This window comes from Triplophysa dalaica, chromosome 16 (assembly GCF_015846415.1).
Source record: "Triplophysa dalaica isolate WHDGS20190420 chromosome 16, ASM1584641v1, whole genome shotgun sequence".
NCBI classification, from domain to species: domain Eukaryota; kingdom Metazoa; phylum Chordata; class Actinopteri; order Cypriniformes; family Nemacheilidae; genus Triplophysa; species Triplophysa dalaica.
Window position 1 is genome coordinate 16,767,504 of NC_079557.1, and position 22,793 is coordinate 16,790,296.

The following is a 22,793-nucleotide window of genomic DNA, read 5'->3' on the forward strand; positions in this document are numbered from 1 at the left end:
TAATACTCTAACAGAGAGTTAGATTAGATTGTGAAGCCAGGTAGTAGCACTGTTGGGTAAAAATAAGATTGTTCTAGTTCATGAGCTCATAAAAATCTAGTCTAGATGAGAAAAATGCCCATGTCCAGAACAGCTGGGAACGGGATGATGAGATATAGTTATCAGTCTATTACTTCTGTAGCTTTAACTGAGTTAAAATAACTTTACTAGAAAACTTTACAGGTGAACAAAGGTTACAGAGCATTTCTACAGTTGAGCCCTAACGAAAATTGAACATTTCTGGAAGTCTATTAAATCAAATTTGCACAACAAATAAACCAACCAAACAGAAGGGAACAAGGACTATAAACATAAAATCGTGTTTTGCGTAATTGTGGCTGTAAATAACCATATTTAGTGTTTGACAGACTTAGCCTACCTTAAAATGGGCCAGTAAACCCCACAAAAACCCTAATCAGCTAACTTATCATATCCTAAACTACCATCGACCTAATAAAAAGAGCTTCTTTGTAGGATGTTTCTATGGGAGGGGCTCTGCAAGCGGTCTGTCACGTGATCTGCAATAACTAAGCACATTACTCAAAGCTGATTAATATTCATGAGCGGATGAACCCTTCGCCATAGTAGAATTGAAAATTGGGGTGAGGAGGAAACTCCCGCTGCAGCCGCCGGGCTGGTTCACACTCGCCGAGTCTGCTGTGTGGATGGTATGGATGCTACCGGCTGTGGTACTGATTTGTTTGTTGAGCTAACATCTAGCCTGTTAACAAATGTACTTCGAAAAACATTATTATTGTTTTTTTATATTGATTGCTGTGTGAATGATCACCTTGTTCTTTGTAAGCAGTGAAAGAGATGGAGGCCGGTAGAGCAGAAGAGGGAGAGGCTCGGGAGGACAGCAGCGAGGTGAGAAGATGCATGCGTGCAAGAATAAACCTTTACTGCATGTAAAAATATCGCTGTCTAACTTATATAGACAACGTCATTTATTACATAAGTATACTTTAGCTCAGGAGAGAGAGAGAGAGGGAACGGATGAAATTGCACTACGATTCAACCGGCTCTTTCATTCATTCGAAAGGTTGACAGAGACACCCTTTTCATCTGACAGCATCTTTTATATTTTGGACGAGAGTAAACAGATCATGCAATCAATGACCTAAAATGAAAGATTTATTAAATAACATTAACTCTCCTTAATCGTCCTTGACTGTCGATCTTTAAATATTATTTCAATATTATAGTTGAAATAATGTTTTAAAATGTTCTAAAATAATATTTAAATGTTATTCAGATTAAATTCTTCAATTCCATTTATTTTAAATAAACATTTTATGTTTTTGTTTGTGCTTGTGCTTGACATGGAAGTAATTTATTCTACATTTATGCACAGTACATTCAAGGTATACATTTTGTCAGTGTGTTCCCTCGGGATTGAACCCATGACTTTTGTGCTGCTAACACAATGCTCTACCTATTGAGCTACAGAGGCTAAGATATTTTTTGTGAGTCCAAGGAAAATCAATACATGACTGTCAACACAAGCATTTTCTTCCTTACACTCCACTCTAAATTGGCTAGAGTACAACAAAGCATCTTAGTTTTGGTTCACATAACGATTTAGAATGACAAACAGGCCTAAATATTTCAGCCTATATGAATTTTATACATGTTATGAAAGGTTACAGTATATGACATTTGTTATGTGATTCGATCCTCTCAACAGAACACTTGAGTCTTGTTTTTATCTGTCTATGTTGACATCTTTTCTGTTATATAGTGCCAGAGACTGAAAGCAGAGAGAGATGAAGCTGAAAGGCAACTCAAGCACATTAAACGAGGTAAATTCATCATCTCTGATGAAGTCATCACTACCTATTGTGATTGTGTAGGATTCTCATTTAGGGGCCTGAATGGTTCAATATTCCTAGGTGTTAGCAGGTACTTAAGTCTCCATGGCTACTGGGAGCCAACCATAGAGGTGCGTTAGTGTTAACGTGACCTTCCCTGCTTCCACTTTGTGATATGTAAGGAAATCCGACTGCTGTTACTAATTTGTAAGCACTCTGACAACACTTTGGCAGTTGCCAGCCTTAGGAAACGAATCTGGAAACTTAGGTGAGAAAATGCTAATTCATGTTTGCAATAGCAAGAATAGCCCCCGTTTACAAGTTTTGACTTATATTTGCAGCAGCACATTTACTTACATATTGCTATATTGAACTTTGAGTTTTTTGGTAGATTTGGTAGATGTTTGCAGAAATGATAACTATCTTTCTACTGTTGTGTATTTTCGTGTGTCGTTCTTTTAATGTGTATGGACGTCTGAATTGTCTGTATGTTTTATACGTTCGTATGTGAACTGATGTGTATATTTGAATTTATTTTTCAAGTAAATCTATGTATAATGTGTTTTTTCCTCTTAAATTCATCCTTTAGAGGAAAAGACTTATAGGATATGAGGGCATTTACAGAATTTACCTAGAAACACATTATATATTTTTTTGGCTTCTACATCTAACACTTTATTTTTATCACCTCTTTTATGTTTCAGACTGGTTTAACATTGTAGAGTATAATGTTTCTGTCTGCTTTAATGAAATGCCTGCTGTCTTTTATATTGGTGTCATGAAATTTTCAGACACTCCCCAGGGAGAGACTGTAGACCACACTGAATTCAGCTCTCATTGCTGTCCTGTTATATCACTAAATTATTAAAAATCACAAATAATGAATTATTTATCAGTAGAAAATGAACAGGCTAATGCCTTTCAACCTTCTTATTGTAGTTTATTACCAATACCTCATGCGCTCTCATATAATTTCTGAAATCCAGGTCAATCCGAATTTGCTTTAGTTGTGCTATACTTGATATGAATTGCAGAAATAACAATGGCCAAACCTAATTCACACAATATTTATTTTCATATTTACCTTGTCAACCAATAGATCTTTGCACCACTCGATTGTGTTTTTGTATATAAAAGGCAGTCTGTGTATTCACATTTTTGCTACATTAACATGACACAGCAAATGTCACTAGTTTGGTCTAGTTGCTGACATACAGGACAATAGTCTTGTGCTGGTCGCATGTGATTGGTTGATGTCCTATTTGATGATTGGCTGCTGCAGGGACGCTGCTGTTGAGTATCTGGGTGGCACGGGGTCTGTGTCTGGGAGAGCATCTGTCTCCCACCTCCTTTTTGGGGTGCTAGAATGAGTTTCATTAAGAATCGCCTCCGCACTTATGCAAATTAAAACACACACACTGGTATTAAGCCATCATCTTCATTACCCATCTTATTTACCACTATGTTTTACATATCCTATAAGGACTGTAGAAAGAGCCTATATTTTTGTAAATAAATTATATAGTTGATTTAAAAATGAATGCTTTTCCCTCTGTGTACATTAAAAAAATCTGTACATCCGCCCTTGGATTGAACTAGATTATGGGTCGCAAACACAGACGCAATTAGTACTTGAGTTGAAACCAAAATTGCCGGGTGATTAAACTTGCACTGTTACGATTTATTAAAAGAGATTAATTGCCGTGATCAAAATTGAGATGGAACTGCTTTAGACTAATACTAGACTAACATTGCGTCTAAGTGGCAGATTAAATGTTTTTTTGAAGCAGTTTCCTGCCTGTCCGGGATGCTCTGGGTTACTGTAAATTTTCATCTCTGTCTGCCTGATTCTGCAGAGCCGTATTTTTTGCTCATGTAGCATTAAGCGCAACGTTCTTGCTGACCTAGAATGTAGAGACAGAAGAAAAGCCCAGAAGCAGAGCTCTGCCAGTTAATCATTTCAAGCCATATGAGTTGGCCAAATGAGGGAGGGAGCAACTACCCTTTTTATTGTCCTGCTTTATTTTCATGGGCAGCATGTGCACAGACAGACTCAGCCGCATGTTTATTCTGTTCATTTTGTTTTGTTTTTCCTTTATAATCACAATACTTAAACATATGGGCAATTTCAAGCAAATGTCAACACTGCGATAAGATTATCAATGTTTTTACCAAAAGTTTTCACTATACCGATAGGTCAGATGTCAATATGGTTTAAATACCAATGTAAAATCTCTCTTTAGGTCCCATGTGTAATTTTTTTGGAGGATCTTTTGACAAAAATGCAACATAATATACATAACTATGTCTTCAGAGGTGTAAAAACACCTTACATAATGGTGAGTTATATTTTTATTACCTTAGAATGAGCTATTTCTATCTATATACACCGCAGGTCCCTTTGCATGGATTTTGCCATGTGGTTTATACAGTAGCCCTTAACGGACAAACGGTTCTACAGAGCGTTGGGTAAATACGTTTTTTCCTTTGGCAAAGAAGCGAAAACGTGACGAGATCTTACAGGGTGACCACGAATCCTTAAAAAGTCTTAAATCCACGTTTCCAAGGTCTTAGAAATGCAGTCGAACCGACACCGTAAAGAAGATTTTATTTTCGTTCTATGATCATTTGTCACGCAGAACAAAATAGGCGGAACCAACTAACAAATAACATGTTCGCGGGGGGTTCGTTGGGTACGCGGACCGGACATTACCACATGGAGAAAAGAACTTAGAGCTTTAGCCATGGGTAAGTGCAAATTTGTTGCAATAAAATTGGTCTTAAATTTCATTCTGCACGGTATTAAAAAGGTCATAAAAAGTCTTAAATCTAACTCTCAGAAACCTGATCTTAGTTCCGTGCCAGCCACCGTAGTGCTTCTAAAGGGAGAGGTGGAGTGAGCCATTGGTTCGCAACCTCACCACTAGATGCCGTTAAATTTCATTAACTTTAAATTTAACAAGTGATGTAATTACATATTTAGCATCTTAATCCTGCTGAATTTGTATTATCTGGTAATGTGATTTTGTCAATTTATAAATTCAGAGACTTTCCTGTACTTTAGCAACCAGCAAGCCGCTCTTGGTAGGCTATGTCAGCTTCATAAGCTTTCCTGTAACTCAGTGGTAAGATCATTGCATTAACAACGCAAGGTTGTGGGTTCGATTCCAGGGGATTGCAAATACCTATGTAAAATGAAAAAAAGGACTGGGTCTAAGAACTGACCAATAGCAGTTGAATAATTTAATAATTCAACCCAAAAAATAATTCGGTCATTATTTACACACCCTTTTATTGTATCAAGCCTTTAGGACTTTCATCTCAACACAGTCTGTTTCAAGGAACACTCCCAAACAGGTTCAAAATTAGGTTGTGGATTGATGAAATCCTGTTTCCATCTATGTTAGTACAAAAAATTAAAACGAGTGGGAATATTCATTTTAGGAATGGGTTTAAGGGTAAGATGACTACATACTCCACCGTGACTGCATGCTGAGAGAAGCGTTGTTTCTGCATAATTCAACAATGGAGAAATGCATTATTGAGACTAACCCCTCCCTTCGTTTAATTTCTCAAAAGGCACAAATAATGAAAATTTTGTCACATTCACTTGTGCTTTTAATCTCAAAACAGTGTGTTTATCTAACATTCAATCAAAGAATAGTTGCAAGCGTACTATTTAGAAACAGTGCAGTGCACTCAACTGAGGTGACTTGTGTCGCTTTGACATTAGGGGCTCTGACATCCAATCCTCTATTTTAGTGCAATCCTCTACCTGTGTGGTGTCTAGAGTTTCTGTCCTCGTGCTTTTGAACAACAGGAATTAATGGGGCCCAAATGGATGGGAAATGGTTCACATTGTGAACATGTAACCGATAACTATTTATCTTATTATACTCACTGTGTCACTGATCACGAAGCCCCATTTTATTATCATAATACAGTCATATAGCCATGTTTGTAATAAAAGTGTTTGTCTTATTTCTGCATTCCTAAATGATACAACCCTGTTTTGTTTCTTTAAAGTACATCATGCATGTAATAGCAGGGTATCACAAGTTGACACAATCCCTCACTAAACTGTGTAGGAGGTGGAATAATGATCGATACAGGAATGACTGTAATATGAATGAACAACATGACTGTACTCCCACCATTAGTGCCATGAGAGCGGCTCACAGTATATAGCCATATTAATGATGCTTATATTTGAAATATGCATATTTAACACCCTGCTGGTAGACAATCTTCTGTGCATTTACCCAATTTTGCATGTTATTGCTTTGTGTAGTTTCCCAAATGGTCATCGAGGAGGTAAACGTACTAACAACCCAGCTGGAGATTGAGAAATCCTGCCGGGAAAATGCAGAGGCTCTGGCCACCAAGGTATTCGGCCACCTTTTTTATTTCAGTGACTTAAATATAGGAATATATTATCCAAATGTAAAACCTTCTGTTGTCTCCAACTGACCTCAATGTTGTCCCAAACCTGTATGAATTTCTGAACATCACCCTTCTTGTTTTCATATAATGCTAAACAGAAGCAAAACAGTATAAAAAATCATAATAAATAAATAAATAATTCATAAATCGTAAATGCAGACTACATTTTAAGTCGTCTGGAGCCAGCCATACAGACCTTTTCGGGTGATGTAAAGCAGTGTGTCACGGTTCAGCAAGGAAAACAAGGAGAGGATCCACGTGTGGGAAAATATTTATTCCAAAAGACACATAAGGGTATCTCAATGGTCCGAGAAACAAGAGGGAGAACATAAAACAACGATTCACACCAGATAACTGAACACAAGGGTTATATATACACAGATGAAGGGAAAACAGGTAATGAGACACAGGAGAGACCAATACACGATAACGAAACAAAGCATGATGGGAACTGGAGTCCTTACAAAAACACAGGCAGTACACAGAGTAGCATAGCGCCCTCAGGTGGCGAAGTGAGGCGCCAGCAAAAGGGTGTGATGTAGCCCCCCCTTAAGGGCGGATTCCAGGCGCAGCCTGGTCTGGAGTTCAGGGAGGCGCAGCATGGGCTAGAGGCGTGGCAGGCAGGGCTGGAATGATGACTGGAGGTTCTGAACTGGCGGCCATCTTGGGAGCGGGCCTCGGACTGGCAGCCATCTTGCGAGTGAGCCTTGGACTGGCGGCCAGCGGGACTCGGACTGGCGGCCAACTTGCGAGCGGGCCTCGGACTGGCAGCCATCTTGCGAGTGAGCCTTGGACTGGCGGCCAGCGGGACTCGGACTGGCGGCCATCTTGCGAGCCGGCTCAAGACTTGTGGCCATCTTGCAAACCGGCTCAGGACTGGTGGCCATCTTGCGAGCCGGCTCAGGACTGGCGGCCATTTTAAGAGCCGGCTCAGGACTGGTGGCCATCTTGCGAGCCGGCTCAGGACTGGCGGCCATCATGCGAGCCGGCTCAGGACTGGCGGACTCTGTGGCCACTAGGGATGGGACGATTGATAAGAATTGAACGATTCCGATTCCATTATCGATATTGCTTATCGATCCGATTCCTTATCGATTCTCTTATCAATTCTCATTGGGTGAGGGAATAAGTACAAATTTGTTTGTTTGTATTAACTCACTTTAGTATCTGATAAGAACAAAGCACATAATCAGAGTATACACAAATTATGTGTAGCAACCTCAGAACAAACCTAAAAGTAGGCTACAAAGTAAAGTCCAGGGACCTATAGAATTTTTCACATTCATCATTGGTCCAGACAAAATTTTTTAATAAAACTGCCATTTAAGCGCCCTAAAAACTAAAAACACAGACTAAACAGTCAAGGAAGAGTTTGTGCCTTTGGGAATATTCTACCTGAAGCAAAATTCAACTCAACTGACATACAAAATAAAAAGAAGTCTTCTGTAAAGACCACAACTATCAAATTAACAATTTTTGTGCAGAAAAATGGTCATGTTTGCCCTCTCAGGAAGGATACGAGATAAAATGGCGCTCACATTAACTAAATAGAGAAGTTACCTTCGGCATTAATAGCAGATGACGTCTTGTTAGCTCCGCTGCTGCTTGACTCACTTGTTGTTGCTGTGTCGCTAAGTAGTAGTGTATCAAACACGCGACAGTCCTGCACATGAATTGCATGCTGTCTGGCCAAATGTTTCTGCATATTGGAGGTAGTTCCTCCCTTTGTCGAAATTCAACTTTTACAGTTGTTGCAAATGACCGCATTGGCGTCTTTTCTAGTGAAATATAACCACCCTTTAGATCGCTTCTGCCTCGATTACATGTTTGCTGCGTAACCAAAACAACGCAGCGCGTGTGTGACGTCATGATGATGACACATTTGCAACGAGCGAGACCGATAAGCGGAATCGTTAAGCAGGTACGCTAACGGTTCCAAGGAATCGATTCAATGGGCACCGGTTCTAAAGAAGAACCGGTTCTCGGTTCCCATCCCTAGCGGCCACTGCAACCCCTGGTCCACAGCCCCCTCCAAAAAATATTCAGGGCCGACCTCTTCCTTCAGCTTGCCTACGGTAAATGTGGAACCAGTCCACAGCAATGCATAATCCATTAATTCGGTTAGCAACCCTCGAGGACCATTACGATTGAGGTGATCATGAAGCGTTCGATTTGTTCCATAGCAAAAAAAGTCTATAAATGCAAAGTCTGGTAAATCTGTAAAATTAGCAATGTCCAGAAAATCTGTAATATGGTCCTCGAGGGTACGATTACCTTTCAGCGCATGCTGAAAAGACGTACTGCTGGATCCATGCTTTGGTGAATCGTTCTGTCACGGTTCAGCAAGAAAAAGAAGTAGAGTATCCACGTGCAGTGAAATATTTAATACTAAAGACATTAAATATGACACAGTGGTCAGTGTGTATGATGCATCGCTTTGCGCCCCCAAAATAAAGACTTACAATCTTTAACTTAGAATTTTAATTAAACCAAAAACATATTCAGTTAAATGAAGCTGAAACATCAATTCTTTTGGTTTGATTACATTACATTTATGATAAATGTCTATATTTAAAAAAATACCTAAGGATCTGTGGCCACCCTGGATCCAGTTTGAGAGAAACTGATGTAGAGAATGCTGCATGGTTCAATGTCAAAAAATCAACTTAAAAACGTTAAATAAGCTTCATTACATTTTTTAGTTAAATCAAATTAGCTGTATGAGTCGATTAAATTTAAATTATATTGAACTGACTTTGAAAAAATCTAGTTGTATTTTACAATTCGATTTTTTAAGTCAGTTTAATATATTTGAGTTTAATTGATTCAAAAAGCTAATATGATTTAACTCAAAAATTTAAGGCAGCTGAAATTGGTGAATTTTACAGTGCAGAAAAAACGTCCCATTTCAACACCACATAAACAAAATACAACTAAAAGAATATGAATTATTTAAAAAGTTTAACAAATATCTTTAAGATATTTTTACAAACAATATGTCTTCTTTATAATATCAGACTATTTGTCTAACTGTTTAAATGCTTCTTTTTACAAAAAATGGATATGTATTTTGGAAAGGGGTCCCCTCACAAAAACGTCATCATATTTGGGTCCTTGTCATGAAAAAGTTTAAAAACCCATGGTCTACACATAAAATTGTGTACGAAAAGGGCCAACATCTAGGTTGGGGGTGAGTAAATGATGACTGATTCTTTAGGCCATTTAATTTCTGTTTATTTATTTCTACAAAGCAAAGTAAGTCTGCTCTACTCTATAATCTTTGGAGACAAACCATTATATTTAGAGTGTTTTTTTTATTTTGTGTACATGTTTCAGTCTGGTACTAATATTGATACTGTATGTTGCGTTCAAGTAATTTCCTGTGTTGTGCAAAGTTGAACTGTGAGAACAGAAAGCTGAAGTATCTGAGTCTGTCATCACGGCCATGTCTGGACGAGCTGTTGCCCAGTATTTCTGACTGCATTTCTTTAGAAGAGGAGTCTGACCAACAGGATACCAGCTCTGATCCCTTCTCTCAGTACAAACAGCAGGTCAAAGGTAAATACCACACAAACATCTTTGCTCAAACTAAAACAGGATGCAAGCTGAACAATATGACAGCCACAAAAGGCTCTAATGCTGCATTTAAATTTAACCTATAGACAAATTACATAAAACATAAGTACTATTTGTTCAATGCTTTATAAGTAGAGTTGCCAACTTTGTCACGTTGATATATGGGACAAAATTTGACCTGTGCTGCAGTGCTAGTTAGCATATGCATGACATCATTGCATCATGTTTGCGTTTACCGTTTACTGTATAAATGGTTACATACAGTGATGTACAGTATTTTATCATTTTAGCACTACTATATGCGCAACATAGCCGTTTTTATTCACATATTTTCTGTTCATGTTTTCAGACATAAATTAATAAAATAACATTCATCCGGCGTCCGTCTAGGTAACAAACTATGTGCATATGTTCAGGCAAACTACATTCATGTTGCCATGCGCTTTTCTGTCAAAAAAGTATGTTAATATCGCAAGACTGCTCTATGTGTGTGCTTAATGTAAACTGATGCGCGTCAGGGGGTCTGTGATTAGATGACAGGCGTCGGTAATATCATTCTCAAGTTTCTTGTTCACCACTGCTGCTGTTGCTTCAATCCGCAGAGCGGTCAATAAACGGGGCATGGGATGTCACGTATGTGACAAATCAGGCAGGCTCAATATACGGTACGTTCCGGCTAATACAGGACGGTTGGCAACCCTACTTACAAGCATTGATATTTCCTTCAGGAAATTATATTTATGTATGTCTGATGCCATGTCTAATGCAATCTATTGATCTTTATGTTATAGAAAATTGCCAATGTTCTTTATCAATGACAGTTTCTTCTGCATAGGAATCTGTCCTCACATACATCCATCCATCACAATACTTCTGATTATTTCACAGATCTTCAGGAAACAGTGAGTTCTCTGCTGGATGAAAAGAAGCAGTGGACGTGTCAGCTTCAAGAGCAGAAGAGACAGATAGAGGATTTGACAGCACTTGTGAGTACCAATTCAGAGTTATATTTTATGACTCAGAGATTGATCTTTCAAGGCCCGGGAGACATTAGTTATGTTTGTCTCAGATATGATTTTTTTGTCATAGATTTTTTTCACTAAACTATTAGACAATTGTGGACTGTGAAACAGGTCAGCAATGATGTGTAAGCTATGGTATAATGACCATTATTTCTCTGTCTGTTTTTTAGAACAACCAGAAATGATGGGAAATAGCCTCTATCGGCTAATGTGGCTACATTTAGCATACTGTAGCTCAGATTAATGGGTCTAAAGTTTACATTATAAAACGGCTAGTTCTGGTCCTGATGATAATTCTTATCAGACATTAAAACAGTACGTTACTGTGAGTAGTATGAATACATTTCGGACATACTGCATCCACCATGTTTAATTGTCATAAGATTCCTATGCTCTTTAAACTATGACGTTAAAACATATACTGTGGTGGGCTATATGAGACCAGTTTTTTATTCCACTTATGCTTTTTCCTCAAACAAATAGGAGAAAGCAAACAAACAAAATAGACGATCAAAAGCAACTCTACTTATTTCAGTCAAACCTGACAGCTGTTGATGGGGGCTTGAACTCTTAAGAGTCTTGCTGTATTTTAACCTGTTCATGAATAATAAATCAGCCTGTAATGAAGACTTAGTAACCAGCGGTACTGCTGGACCTAAATGGATATCAGTGTAACAATATTTAATTGACTCTCTTTGCCTGATATAACTTGTGCCTTGTGCTCTTTTGTAGACTAAGGAGCATTCCGAGATGAAGGAGCTTTATAAAACCATTGAGCAGCAAACCAAGACCATTAAGAGGTTCAACAGGGGTAAGTAAAGTGTTTGTGAATGCAGGGCTTTTTGATTTACTCACTTACATTCAGTAGCATCACCATGCCATCCTCTCTGATGCTCTGCAGTGCATCTGCTTCCCAGAAGATTAATGTTTTCTGCAGCCCACTCACTGCCGGCCTACAGCTACATATAGCTAAATACTAATACTGAAAATATAAATATGGTATTTACTATTAGTTTAAATATTAAAACAGTAAATAGTAAGTTAGTATACGCTAATACTGTGAATATTAATATACAATGTACTAATACTTTAAATACTGGTAATATGAATATAAATACACTATTATGTACTACTACTGTAAATATAGTACAGTATATACTAAGAATGTAAAAACTTCTTCTATATATAAATATGAATGAAGTATATTCAAATACTGTAAATACGAATACCATGAATATTAATACATTATATACTAATAATGTAAATAATACTTCAATAAATAGGAATGGATATACTAATACTGTAAATGTTAATACTATGAATATTAATACAGTGTATACTGATGCTGTAAATATTGATGCAGTGTATACTAATACAGTAAAAATTAATACACTATACCAATACAGTAAATACTACTACAAAACATATGAATACTGTAAATACTCAACTCAACTTTATTTATATAGCGCTTTTTACAATTTTCATTGTTACAAAGCAGCTGTACAATGAGACACATTGACTACAAGTAAAACAACAAAAGTAATATAACTGTAAAAAAAATAAAAAAAAGATGAAAACACAAAAGACAAACATACAAATGCTCCACACACACAATCTGCATACATACTTACACACATCGACATAGACGCACACACCCAAACACACTCGCACACACGCACAGTGAAAGCACACATTTGAGATAAAGCAGAGAGAACCACAGGTAAAATATTAAACAGACTATAAATTCCTATATGCAATATTAATTATGTTAAACTTCTGAAAACTTCTGAATTCTAAAGCAGCCCCCCCGGCCAGGCAAAACAGTATGCAAACGGTGGCGAGGAACCCAAAACTCCAATTGAGAAAAAACCTCAGGAGAACCCAGACCCAACCAGGGGATTCCAGTTTCCCTCTTGCAAAAGCTCCTGCCTCTGCACAAGTTTACCGTGCTTGCACAACAAAGCTAAATAAAAAATAAATAGACTTACTAATAAGGTAAATTATAGATTTAAGATTATCATTAGCAATCTAATAGCATTTGAAATATTGTGGTGAAATCGTGTCAAGTCGCCGCGTCCTTTATCCAGCTCTATCATCTCAGCTCTTGTCAGGTCACCGCTTCCCATTCTCAGCTCTGCCATCAGGTCTGGGCATGAACTGCATCCTGCGGTAACCTTGGAACAAAAAGACAAGACTGTCTGAGAGTAGAGTACTGTTCTGCACTCTTTGATGCAACAAGTACATCATTTGTCGTGGATGTGTTTTCCTGGTTCTATGAATACTATGAATGTTAGAACAGTATATACTAGCACTGTAAATATTAATAAAGTATATACTAATACCGCAAATACGAAAACAGTATATAGTTATTTGTAGGGCTGTCAAAATTAACGCGTTAACGCGAGATGATTAATTTCTGGAATTAACGGCGATAATTTTAATAACGCATTAACGCGTTCCCGCCATGTTTTACCAACAATTCAACCCCCGCCGCGTTCATTCCTCGTCGCGTAAACAGCATGGGTGACACGAGCGAGCTGGAGGTGTCGGAAGAACGCGAGGGCCCTCTGGTTGGACAAGAACTGTAAACTGATTAATATTGTCGAGGACACGGGCCTCGCAGAAGTTTTGAAAGCGACAACTTTAGACGCATTCTACAAGCTACCGTCGAGAGGCACAGTGATGACTAAAATAAACTTCAGCGTAATATGTTGCTTTGACAGGAGACCACTGGACCTCCGTTAGTAACAACAATTATCTGGGTGTGACGGCGCATCACATCACTAAAACCTGGAAAGTAATGTCGTTTGCTTTAACCTTAATGAAAACAGAAGAGCGTCACTTTGTAGAGGTATGTGCTCAACAGTTTCAAATCGTGGCACACAAGTGGAAAATTGAAGAAAAAAATAGATTTCTCGAAAAGAAAAACGTTCCATTCACCTATTTGCTAAGAGCAATGGCTAAATTGCAAAACTCGTTTATAATTAAAATAGTTTTTTGGATTTGTAAATAATAAAAATGAAGAGACAAATGTAATATCCGCTTCTTGTCATTTATCTTTCTGTTCTGAGAACAGTAGGCTACACAGAAAACGTGAATTTTTCAATCATATTTAGTATTGTGATTAATCGAAATTAATTCAAGAAACCTTGTGATTAATTAGATTAAAAATTTTAATCGTTTGACAGCCCTAGTTATTTGGTTAATATAATTATAAAACACTGATGTCTCTTATCATATTTCTGTTGCAATAAAGGTCATGCTTGACAGTGATTTTACTATGCTTATAAATAAACATAACTGTATAACTTAATAGAGTGCCGAAGTTATGCACCTGATAACATTTTGTGTCTCTTAAGTGTCTATGTTGGCCACTCATGAGTATGAGAATATGAAGGAGCAGCTGGATTTGGAGCAGAACCTCAGGCAGAAAGCAGAGACCTATGCACACGAGGTAAGGTCACTACAGACAAAATCTCTCTGCATTCAAATTTCTGTGTGATCAAATGCGTATGCAGTGTCATCATGACAATCCGACACATCCTTCCCTGTCCATGTATTAAATTGGCTAGGCCGATTATTCTTTTAGCTACCGATACAAGTGTTACTCTCCCACACCCTATTTGAATCAATTTCTCCTGCAGATGCTGGTAAAGCAGAAACAAACAAACAGACAGAGCATGATTCTCATGCAGCAGGCCGATCCCAGCCTTCAGCTGCTTAAAGCTTTAGAAGATGTGGCCAATGTGACCAAAACACTGGAAGAAGAAAGACAACGGCACCAAGAGAAGGTAAATCTCCATAAAAAAATAAACAGAAACGATACCCCCCCAATCCTCTCAACACAATAAGGTTTATGGATAATAATTAACTGAATTACATGATAGGATAGACAATGGCATTCAATTGACTGGACCTTGGCTAGAGCTTTTCATACATTAAACCGTAAACACCAATCCTCTAGTTTCAGTCATGAGTAATAACTCACTTTGTGCAAAATCTGTTCCACATCTACAGTCTCAGCAGTAACATACTCCTCATAAATACTCCTCCATTCATATTTAATAACAAGAGAATGTGATCGGGTATTAAACTACAATCCCACAGCATCAGAGACATTTGGATGCCCACAGCTGTCATTCAGCAGCCGTCTTTCATACAAAACATCTGTGGTAGCAACTGAGAAGTCCCAGTTCATCAGATGTATTTACATGTGATTGTTGCTTAAAGGCACTCCCAGCGTGCTGTTTGGATTTGATCTGTTAGCTGGCCGGGTTGGCTGCTATTGAAAATTGCTGAGTTTGACTGGACAGTTGCAGCATCATTAGCATAACTGCTTATGGGTCAGACTGATGCATCACCAGTCTGAAACTCACAATTTAAAGTAGAGCCTCATAGTTTTAAGGTGCACCTTTGCATCTGGCTACTTACAGGCTTATATATATATTTTTCTTTGTGGTTTGGAGGTCAAAGCTCTCGAGAGCGAGATGGATACATGTGCTTTACGTAAGCAACTAGTTCAACTGCAGCGGCAACTTGAGATATTAGAGGAGGAAAAGAAAGAGACGGAAGAGCGACTGCAGGAGGAAGATAAAAAAAACTGTGTGTTGGAGAAGAAAGGTGAGATAATGCCGTACTTTAATATTTCATTTTTGTCTTATTTAACTCTTGTAAACATTGTTCCTTAGATACAATCTGACATACGTGAACTCATAAACACATTACGGAAAACCGGAATAACCAAAGCGATCGACATACCATACATCCTTGTGTCATTTGTTACAGTTAAAGAGCTGCAGGAGCCAAAGCGGAGCTGTGATTCAGCATCATGCCCCTCCCCTGGGATGGCTCCTCCCCCCGCCCCTCTTCCTCAACCTCCTCCACCTCCCCCACCCCCCCCCTCCTCCGCCTCCCCCACCTCCTCCCTCCCGCTGCAACCCCATCAGGTACAGTAACTCTTTACTTTACTGCACCAAAAGCAGGCTCTCCACAGCCTTCACTGCAGTAACGTTTAAGAAAGTAAATATGTATTTTTTTCCCTGTAAAATCTGAGCTTCATAACAGAAGCATCTAATGGCAAAACACTTTGTTCTGTAGTTCTCTTATTGCAATAATGAGAAAATCTTCCAAGGGAGGAAAAGGATCCCCCAAACCAGAGCAAGTCCCAGGTGACCTCCCACTTTTGTTTCTGAAGTGCATGTTATTTTGTTAGACTATTATTCACGTGTGTGTTGACCGTGTCTGACGGATATGATCTCTCCTCGGTGTAGAGAAAGAAGCAGTGGATGATGTGAAAGTGAAAGCTGTCAATGAAATGATGGAGAGAATTAAACATGGGGTGGTTCTCAGGCCTGTCAAAGGGCAGGACACTAAGGTGTTGTATATGATGTGTTTTCCTCACTATGAAATAAAAGTGAATATATTGAAGTTAATAAATATAGACATTCACATTTTTATAGGTGACATTTCAAACAATAATTATTATAATAATTTTTGGTTGGGATTTATTGACAGAAATGCAATATAATATACATAACTATGTCTTAAGAGGTCTATAAAGTCCTGTATAAAGTTTTTATTACTGTACAATGAGCTATGTCTACATGAACCGCGGGTCCCCTTACATGGAATTCACATGTTGTTGCCCTAAATGGACAAACTGCTCTACAGAGTGCGTTTCGTATTTGACTTCTTTATTGACAAGAAAAAGATTTTTTTTTAAGTAATACATTCGCAGCATTGTGGTTACAAATAGCAGCCAGCAGTGTTCAAAGATAGCATTTGAGCACAAAGGCAGCTTAGAGAGACAGGCTTCATAGAAAGCATAACGGAATTATATTTGAATTATAAACAGAGATCGTCTTTGCTATAACCAATTACAAATTTATTTAAAGTGAAAATTAGACATTTATACAAAACGATGCTCCAACGTGCGTTCTTACGTCAAGAAAAAGATGCTTGGCGTAAAGCATTTTATTTTCAACCTCAAAGACACTATGAGCTTGCGAAAAAGACGATGGCGTTTAAAAAAGCGCACAGGACTTTGTTTGAAAACATGGTTTCCTCCATAGGATTATAATGTAAAACAGATGCTAGCAGCTTCAAAAAAAGAAGTCAAGTGTGAACATGGCCTGCGTTCTGTGTCAGCCTCCGCAGTGCTTGGAAAGGGAGGGGTGGAGTGAGCAGTTGGGTGCAAGATATTTCTCGTGAATCACACTAATAATACCCGTCTTGGTCGATCGCAAGGCTTCGATTCTGTGTTTTATGCACAGCTCTTCAGTGAACTACGGCTCTTTGATCAGTATGTACTGCTCGATCTAAAATCACAACCAGATTGAATAGTTTATAACATGCATTTGAAAAAGGAACAATTGTTAATCATCATCTGTCACGGTCGGTCCGGTTAAACATAAGACTTTAATGATAAAATAAAACCAAAACCCACGAGGGGGTGACATAACAGAGATATGAACAAGAACACAGACTAACTACACTACACAAGACTAAAGGTAACACTTGACATAATTACAAATATCTAGACTAGACTAGACCAGACTAACTAGAGCAATACAAAACAAGACAGGTGACAAGGACCAAACAATTCAAAATGGCATTTCCTGGAACTAGTATATGTCCTTCTTCAATTGTGTCCCATATTTGGAGTTTCTGCGCAAGAGCACCCATTTGTAATGTTTTCTTTTTACTCATCTTCACACTTAAAAATATATATATATATACTGACCTCATCGCTGCAGAGATTTTGCACAAAGGTACGCTTTAACACATATTTTAACGACTATGTTTACTAACAGTTCACGCTACACAATGAGACAACATGCTTTAATTGCTGTATAAGAATAGAAACCTTTTTATCAACATAAAGAATTCCTAACACCATTTGATAGTCCTCCCTGAGGATTGGTCAGGTCATTAAAGCATTTTGTGATAGTTCATAGCAGCTTATTTTGGTTCTTTATGGACTGACCCACTGTCTGTATAACTCCGGATCAATAGCTTGACCCTCTGGTCATGGTTTTCAAGATTGCCTTCTTCACATTATGCTGTAAAGGTTATATTAAGAGTATATTTTTCATATTTTTGTGTAAAATAAACAACAAGAGATACTTACTAATGTAACTAAAATAGCTCATCTCTGTCAATGATGATCAACAGCAGCAGAGTCCGGCAGCAGAGGAAAAGCCACAGGAGAGCGCAATGGATGAGCTGAAAGGCATCCTGGTATGTTTACTGATTTACTTCTGCCTGTCATTCAGTCAAATACCACTCGTGCACTACAACACCCCCTTATTAGGTAATCTATTCCACCAGCAGCGTGTGTTATCTCACAGATGAATGAAATTACATTAAGAGAAAAAAATATGAGTTTTAAATAATCTGAATTTACCATTTATAGGCAAGTGTTAAGGTAAAAAAAATGTTTATTTCATTCTGTGAACTACTAACAGTAATATACACAAATTTCAAAGTAAAAGATAGTTTCTATATGTACTTATTTGAAAGAAAAAGAAAAGAAAGAGAAACAGGTCAAAACCACAGAAAAAATTGCTCTATATTTTTTCAGACGTCAAATACGTAAAAGAAAACAAGTTCATATTCAAGTTTAAGCAACACAACATTAATATTCGTACATGTATTTAGAAAAGGTTTAAAATGTTTTTTTGTGATAACCTAGATTTTTATCACAGTTTTGTATTGTGATAAAATGTGTTTTTCTTGTCATGACGTCAGTCTTTCACATCGCTGTTGGATGATTTTAATTTACTCCTGAGGTTTGTTTTTGTTGAAATTCAACAGAGACTGGACTGGAATGGCCACAATACATCTTCAAATGCTGATAAATTAAAATTTGTAATTGTCTCTCTCTCTCAATTTTCTCTGTGACTGTATTTGTGTAGTACTGTACGTCATTCTGAAGTGATGAAATCACAAAAATATTGCACCTGACAGTCTATAGAAAAGAGTTGTGCTTAGGTTTGAAAGTGGAACCTATGAGCAATAAAATGTTCTATATGTTAAAACAGAATCAATATGTTCTGTTTGTGAACCTATAGGAGACGGTGAAAAAGAGTCCTAGCCGTGGTTTCCAGGAGACAGTCCATGTTAAAAAGGACACTGAACTGGAAGTGATTCTAAGAGGAGACGCAAACAGGCCTGTGATCCCAAAACAGAAGGTTAGGAGTCATACGCAATTCAAATGTGTACCTCGCTTATTTTCATTTGTACTTCAAAGTGTATGTTTGCAAAGTATAGAAATACACTTCTCTAAATGTTTAGTTGGTTAAAACAAATGCAAAAATGTTTAGGAATATTAACGGTCATGTATCTCTTCCTCAGTAGATGATGCCCAGCTGAGTAAAGTCTCCTCATCCAACAGTCTGAACTGTCGACAAAGCTCTGACTCTGGTAAAGACTCTGACGTGCCGGGCAGCAGCTCTCTGTCAGGCAGCGAGCGTGGATCTAGAACAAGCTCAGACTCGTGCCGAGAGGCAGCCGTGGCCCGACAGATCTCCGATTCTGGCACAGGGCCTAAAGCAACCAATCAGCCAGACATAGTCTGCAGCTCTCTCACTGAAAAAGAGACCAACGAGCCCCCAAAACCCATCTCCAACGGATGCTGTTCAGGGTACGCTTCCATTTAAAAATCAATGTAGATTGATAAAAAAGAATTGAGTAAATGACACCGCATATGTTGCAGGGAAGTGAAGGATGACGATCCAGAGAAATGGGCAGGGTCTAACTGGATTGACCACACAGCTGCAAGTGGCGAGCTGCATGCCACCATCTGCACTTCTGCACAAAGCCCCGACGCAGCACACAGTAGCACAGACGCTGACTGCTAACAGAAAGTTGCATTGCAAGGACAGCTCAATACTTCGCTCAAAAAACATGATTTCTACATTTATTTATTCTAAATTTAAAAAAATCAATTCATAATTAAACTATAGCAAAAACATTGCATCATTGCGGATTTTGAAAGCAAAGTTTGTTACAAAAACTCACATAAAATGTGCGGCATACACTTTACACTTAAGATGAATTCTGAGTTGTTATGATTTTGGATTCATATTACATTCAAAGATTCAGCAGCTGAGCAACCAAGTAAACTTTTAAAGGTGAAGTATTTAAATGCCTTCGTCATCAAATAGATTTTGCAATTTAAAGCATGCTTGCTCAAGCGGAGTTTGAGGTGAGAATGTCTGTTTGTTCGACCAATAAGAGATGAATAATATATGAAAAACAATATCACAAAACTATCCAGAGACAGAATTACAGCATTACACATCATGGAACCTTTGTTGTTATAAATGAAGGCCTTTAGGTTCCAGCTTATCTAAATTCACTAAAAGATGCAAGTTAACGCCATGCGTGTGTTTCTTATTGACAAGAATTTGGTTGTCTATTCTGTCTACCTCTTTGAACACCCTTACATCTCATGGGATGTAATATTGCACATCCTACAGGTCAGAAAAATATAACATCTTCAAATAATGGAGGGCTATCCAACCACGTCTTCCATTTGTCTCCAAAACATTGCACTGCATGAATGCTCTGAGCAAACACACGGTTTGGCTTTGAATGACACAGCTGCGCTATCTTGATTCAGACTGGACTCACTGATGGGCTCCGATGAAATAAAATCTGCAAATTGTAATGTTGTGACTGAAGATCAGGCTGTCTTTAAAATTTGTCTCAGTGGATTATAGTAATTTAGTGTCCATTGTTTTTCATGGTACAATGACATCGTCCTGATACTTGATTTGACTATAATATCGACATGTAATGCAATTCAACTTTTTGATGACTGCAACCACATTTGACATGGCCAATAGATGCAAATGCAGAATTGCTCGTTTCACTTGTACAAAAATTCGAATAAAATAACTGTCTATTTCTCTCTCACACCGTCATCACATCTGAATCTGTTACTATGGAAAATAGGTTTACCTAAACCATTTACATTTTTTAATGTAGAGACTTCCTTAACCGCTTCTTAAAGTCTCACCTCTTCTGGAATGTGTTTCGGCCTTATACTGTATGCACCATTTTATACTTTCCAGCCTTTTTGGAGTGTAGGCTTGTTTTGTATATGTGAGAGATGACTGATCTGATGTGATGTTGAAATGAGTGTGTTTTGAAGCTTAAAAACGGAGTGTACCTGTTTTTATCTGAAGTGCTCGAGTTCAGACTTTAACCTTTTCAAGTCAACTGAATAAACTTGTGAAGAAATACAGACTGTTCTCTTACTCTTTTTATCTGTGTCACAATTTATTTTTCATATTCTTTTAGTGGATTTCGGGGAAAACTATGGGTTCTACCACAGTAAAATACGTATAATTAATGTTGATTAACCATACCAATTTTTACACACTTCACCTGATGCAGTAGACCTAATAATAGCGACAAACTGTATGCACTCATCCAGGAAGCGATCAGCAGATCGTATATCAACTCTAGGAAATATTACTTTCCTGGCCTTGAGCGTGGAGACAAATGCGGGTTTATTGACCACACTAATGGGAAAACAAACCGACTAACTAACAAATAACAAACGCTAACAAACAAACATAAAATGAAAAGCAGTAAAGAAATGGAGGAAATAGACAAGGAAAGAGTGGCAGTATTTCAAACAGCTATTCACATCTGCATGAACAATCGAGGTCAGTCTCCTTAGTTATAAAGGGTTACAGCTTAAACGCGTGGAAAGGGTTTTCAGAGTCCTGATGGTTTCAAAGCAAGCGGGTGAGTCCGTCTAATTCCTTCATAGGACCGGATTGGCTGACGAAGGTAGAACGAATTTAGCCGAAGCAAACTGGCGGAAGAAGCTGTCTCCAAGCCGAGAGACAGGTCTCGATGACGTGCCGTGCAGGAGCACGAGGACACGAGATGAGCCTCGTTTGCTCCATTCACAGATGTTTTAAGCCTGGGGGATTCAACCCCCTCCAAGGTGGAAGATCCAATGCGATGAGATGATTTTGGGTGGAAAATCATTGATTCTTGGTCCGGTTCATTAGCTCATTTGCATTTAGAGTTACCTAGAAGTTGGGGCTGTAATAAGATACTGAATAAGATAAAGTGAGTATGGTATAAAACGCATTACTGTGCTATACACCATCTTTTAAGGAATGAAGAGATATATAAACATTTAGATATAAAACATGCCAGGATTATAAGTACATTGACCTAAAGTTTGTACAAGAATGTAAATATAAGCTGACTACAACTAAACACACATGCTTTTAATGTTATAGATGAGGCCGAATTACATGGGGACAAGCATACAATGTGGAGATATAGGTGTACACCCATTTAGACCATTATTTTGTGGTAAAGGAGAACGTCTTGGATACGTCTGTAACCTCAGTTCCCTGATAGAGGGAACGAGACGTTGTGTCGAGCCGACAAATGGGGTTAGCCTTTGAGAACCAATCAACTCTGACTACTATAGAAAAGGCCAATGAAATTTGGCGAATGAAATTTGCATGCCGGTCTCCACCCCCGGATATCCGGTATAAAAGGAAGACAGCGTGCAGCATTCAATTACCTTATGTTCTGAAGAGCCTGAGAGCCTCTCACGACTAAAGCAGAAGACGATACATGTTGTGGCATAAGGGACACAACATCTCGTTCCCTCCATCAGGGACCTGAGGTTACAGACGTAACCAAGACGTTCCCTTTCTGTTGGTCTCTCGACATTGTGTCAAGCAGACAGATGGGGTTCCTATGGAAAACGCCACAACGCTATATCGTGTCACAATCTTTAGCGAAGCGACGGTAGCAGGCCTGGGCGTGCAGCACGAGGCTTTCGCGAAACTGCAACCTTCCAGTGTGATGGTCGGGGGTCCCATTGCTTTCTTGGAGAAAGATGGGTACAGCCCTGACC

The 22,793-nt window shown here is 38.3% G+C and overlaps 1 protein-coding gene across 1 annotated transcript; it reads left to right on the forward strand.

Annotated features, from left to right (window-relative positions):
* Positions 1-671: 671 nt before the first annotated feature.
* Positions 672-21,143, forward strand: shtn3 (shootin 3). The gene is given in 19 exon segments (XM_056769852.1): positions 672-728; positions 848-906; positions 1,781-1,841; positions 6,142-6,236; positions 9,689-9,851; positions 10,758-10,855; positions 11,624-11,702; positions 14,251-14,345; positions 14,536-14,682; positions 15,358-15,511; positions 15,677-15,783; positions 15,785-15,837; positions 15,989-16,059; positions 16,162-16,265; positions 18,065-18,130; positions 18,964-19,042; positions 19,045-19,083; positions 19,250-19,535; positions 19,608-21,143. Coding segments are annotated over 19 exon segments (1,920 nt in total). The 5' UTR covers positions 672-709; the 3' UTR covers positions 19,753-21,143.
* The last annotated feature ends 1,650 nt before the right edge of the window (positions 21,144-22,793 follow it).